Consider the following 3,879-nt stretch of genomic DNA (forward strand, 5'->3'; position numbering starts at 1 on the left):
GAAAACAAGGACATCAATCTAATGTCAAGAACAAACAAGGACATCAATCTAATGTCAAGAAAGAAACAAGGGCATCAATCTAATGTCAAGAAAGAAACAAGGACATCAACCTAATGTCAAGAAGAAAAGGACATCAACCTAATGTCAAGAAAAACAAGGACATCAATCTAATGTCAAGAAAAACAAGGACATCGACCTAATGTCAAGAAAGAAACAAGGACATCAATCTAATGTCAAGAAAGAAACAAGGGCATCAATCTAATGTCAAGAAAGAAACAAGGGCATCAATCTAATGTCAAGAAAGAAACAAAGACATCAACCTAATGACAAGAAAAACAAGGACATCAATCTAATGTCAAGAAAAAACAATGACATCAACCTAATTGACAAATGTACTTATTTTTTTCTTTCTTTCTTCTAATCGCAGCTCTGTATCACCATCAACAACATTGAGCACGTGAGAACAGCCATCCGACCTCTCCTGGAGGAGCTTTGTGTAGAACAAATTATTAAAGACGTGTCAGACAGGGAAGGAGAAAAATCTGCTAGTCAATGCCGCGAAACTGTGAACAGCCTCATTCACAAATCGGAGGAAGAAGTGCTGTCCAAGATAATCTCTATTGCTGACGCTGTATCTGGAAAGGTAAATGCTTTGTATCTGTTTCTACAATTTCTCGGATTAGCTGTTTATATGTCCATCCGACTATACTTACTCTCCACGGCTAAAACTAGGTTTTCAGAAGGGATTAAGATCTTAATTTAGTGGTCTAAACAGTGTTAGGATAGTTCTTTGTTGACCAATACCTCCTCGTTAATTATAATGGTAATAATCTTGTTTACATTTAGAGGTTTATACCGGGAAGCTAGCGGTTAACTTAACGAACCGGTTTTCTCCACTCGTGGTCTGATTGCTCAGTGTTCATTCTGTGCGGAAAGTTTCGGTGATATATTGTTAATAATTTCTAATAATAAATTAGCTAACCTTGTAAACCAGAAGAAATGAACTGCTTTCTATGTAACAAACTAACCAGAAGTATATAATATCATAAATAAATTAATGCACCAATCTATAGTGATCAGAACAGACCTATTTATCAGCTATATACTCTTGCTGTTAAAGATGTTTTCAGTTATATCTCAGGAGATACATACATCCAGTTTAGAAGGCTTAAATTAGTCCCAAATAAACGTTCTAAACTAAGGCTGTCAAAAATGATCTTTAAAAGTAAATAATACAGATAAAAATGCTAAAATTCTGGACTTTGTAATAAATTATTTTTTTATTTCCAGCGTTTCGTTGTATCAGCTTTACTATGGGTCTCTTATATCATACCCACATGTTCTAAAATTGAAAAAAAAAAGATACTTAAAATATCGTGACTTTTTTGTAAGTCCTGAAACTTCCATTAACATCTAAGTTAAACAAAAGACAGTTAAACAGACTTTTCATAAAACGTTACGGCCTAGGGAAAGGAGGAGAGTGAAATGTATAGCGTGTTTTATAGAGTAAACACTGTTTTCGTGCCACCAAGAATATTTTGTTTACACCAACGACTTACTCTCGTTCTGAAAGTTGAAACGAGATTCCGTTAGGTATGTTTCCACCATTATAGTAACCTATAACAACTGATCTGTGCCAAATCGAGAATAGACTTCTGTGAAACACTCTTCAAAATCGTTTAAAAAAAATGTAGACTTTATTTATCGATTGAAATTCGTAGCAGGTAAAGAGAGTAGGTAGGTAAGGTAGATTAAGTAGGAAACGGAATTTGACAAGGTTTTCCATTTTCTTTAACTATAAAAGAATATGTTAAAACCGAATTTTATGGTTCACAATCAGTTCCAGGATTAATCAATGCGTTCTTTCTAATGTAATGTCTACATAACAACAGACGTTTTCATTGTTAATGTAATGTCTCCATAACAACAGACGTTTTCATTGTTAATATAATGTCTCCATAGCAACAGACAATTTTATTGTTAATGTAATGTCTCTATAACAACAGACAATTTCATTGTTAATGTAATGTCTCCATAACAACAGACAATTTCATTGTTAATGTAATGTCTCCATAACAACAGACAATTTCACTGTTAATGTAATGTCTCCATAACAACAGACATTTTCATTATGGTTAGTGGGGTTGACTATTAGCTAAGGATTCTTGTATTTAAAATTCTAAACCAACAAATTTTCTTCATATTTTCAATTTGCAAGTTTGTTCCTTATTTACCAGCAGAATCATCAGTTCTCTGAGTTTTCCTTTTTTTATCTAATAAACAATTAAAAAATTCTCCTTCATACATAGGTAGAATAATAATAATAATTTACCATTCAAAACTTGTTAAATATAAGTTGGGTTGTTGAAGTTTTCTGAGTGCAGAGCTACTCAATGGGCTATCTGCACTCTGTCCGCTACGTAGCATCGAACCCCAGATCTTTAACGTTGTTACTCCTTGTAAACTTACCACTGGCTCCCCGGGGGAGAATATTAGTTGTTGAATTGAAGTTGTATTTTCTTTTAATTCATTATAAAATTAGTTAATATAAACCCGACATTGAAAATGAAGTTTACGTGTTTGCCTGTGTTATATTATCGACGTATAGGAAGATACGGTTATCGTTTTCTTCTCATCAATTTAGATGTGCCAGGATATCAAAACACACATTTTCCATTTAGCATGGACTCCAGAAAAGATGGAAGCTGATGTGGTAAGTGATTTACCAGCTATCATGTGTGTTAACAATCTGAGTGAAATGGTATTGTTGATATAACCTCACCTGGTAAGATTGTTATTTTCATTGTATTTACTGTCTGTTAGAGCCACCTGGTTGAACTGTAATTTTCTATATATTATTTCTGTTAGAGCCACCTGGTTGGTCTAACATACAGTAATATATAGAAAATTACAGTTCAACCAGGTGGTTCTAACATACAATAATATGTAGAAAATTACAGTTCAACCAGGTGTCTCTAACATACAGTAATATATAGAAAATTACAGTTTAACCAGGTGGCTCTAACATACAGTAATATATAGAAAATTACAGTTCTTACAGTTCAACCAGGTAACCAGGTGTCTCTAACATACAGTAATATATAGAAACTTACAGTTTAACCAGGTGGTTCTAACAGAAATAATATATAGAAAATTACAGTTCAACCAGGTGGCTCTAACATACAGTAATATATAGAAAATTACAGTTCAACCAGGTGTCTCTAACAGAAATAATATATAGAAAATTACAGTTCAACCAGGTGGCTCTAACATACAGTAATATATAGAAACTTACAGTTTAACCAGGTGGTTCTAACAGACAGTAATATATAGAAACTTACAGTTTAACTAGGTGGTTCTAACAGACAGTAATATATAGAAAATTACAGTTCAACCAGGTGGCTCTAACATACAGTAATATATAGAAAATTACAGTTCAACCAGGTGTTTCTAACAGAAATAATATATAGAAAATTACAGTTCAACCAGGTGTCTCTAACAGACAGTAATATGTAGAAAAGGAACTGTAATTTTCTATATATTACTGTATGTTAGAGCCACCTGGTTAAACTGTAATTTTCTATATATTACTGTATGTTAGAGACACCTGGTTGAACTGTAATTTTCTACATATTATTGTATGTTAGAACCACCTGGTTGAACTGTAATTTTCTATATATTACTGTATGTTAGACCCACCTGGTTGAACTGTAAGTTTCTATATATTACTGTATGTTAGAGCCACCTGGTTGAACTGTAATTTTCTATATATTACTGTATGTTAGAGACACCTGGTTGAACTGTAAGTTTCTATATATTACTGTATGTTAGAGCCACCTGGTTGAACTGTAATTTTCTATATATTACTGTATGTTAGAG

At 32.9% G+C, this 3,879-nt stretch overlaps 1 protein-coding gene across 1 annotated transcript in view; it reads left to right on the forward strand.

Annotated features, from left to right (window-relative positions):
- Positions 1 to 3,879, forward strand: part of LOC106470611 (BAI1-associated protein 3-like) — a gene marked incomplete at its 5' end in the record, with an annotated part of 45,603 nt that overhangs the window by 28,062 nt on the left and 13,662 nt on the right. The window contains 2 exons of the mRNA XM_022399238.1: positions 428 to 643; positions 2,645 to 2,770. Of these exons, the coding sequence (XP_022254946.1) occupies positions 428 to 643; positions 2,645 to 2,770 (342 nt within the window). The remainder of the gene's footprint in view (positions 1 to 427; positions 644 to 2,644; positions 2,771 to 3,879) is intronic.

The sequence above is a fragment of the Limulus polyphemus genome, unplaced genomic scaffold (genome assembly GCF_000517525.1).
Source record: "Limulus polyphemus unplaced genomic scaffold, Limulus_polyphemus-2.1.2 Scaffold4115, whole genome shotgun sequence".
Lineage (NCBI taxonomy): Eukaryota > Metazoa > Arthropoda > Merostomata > Xiphosura > Limulidae > Limulus > Limulus polyphemus.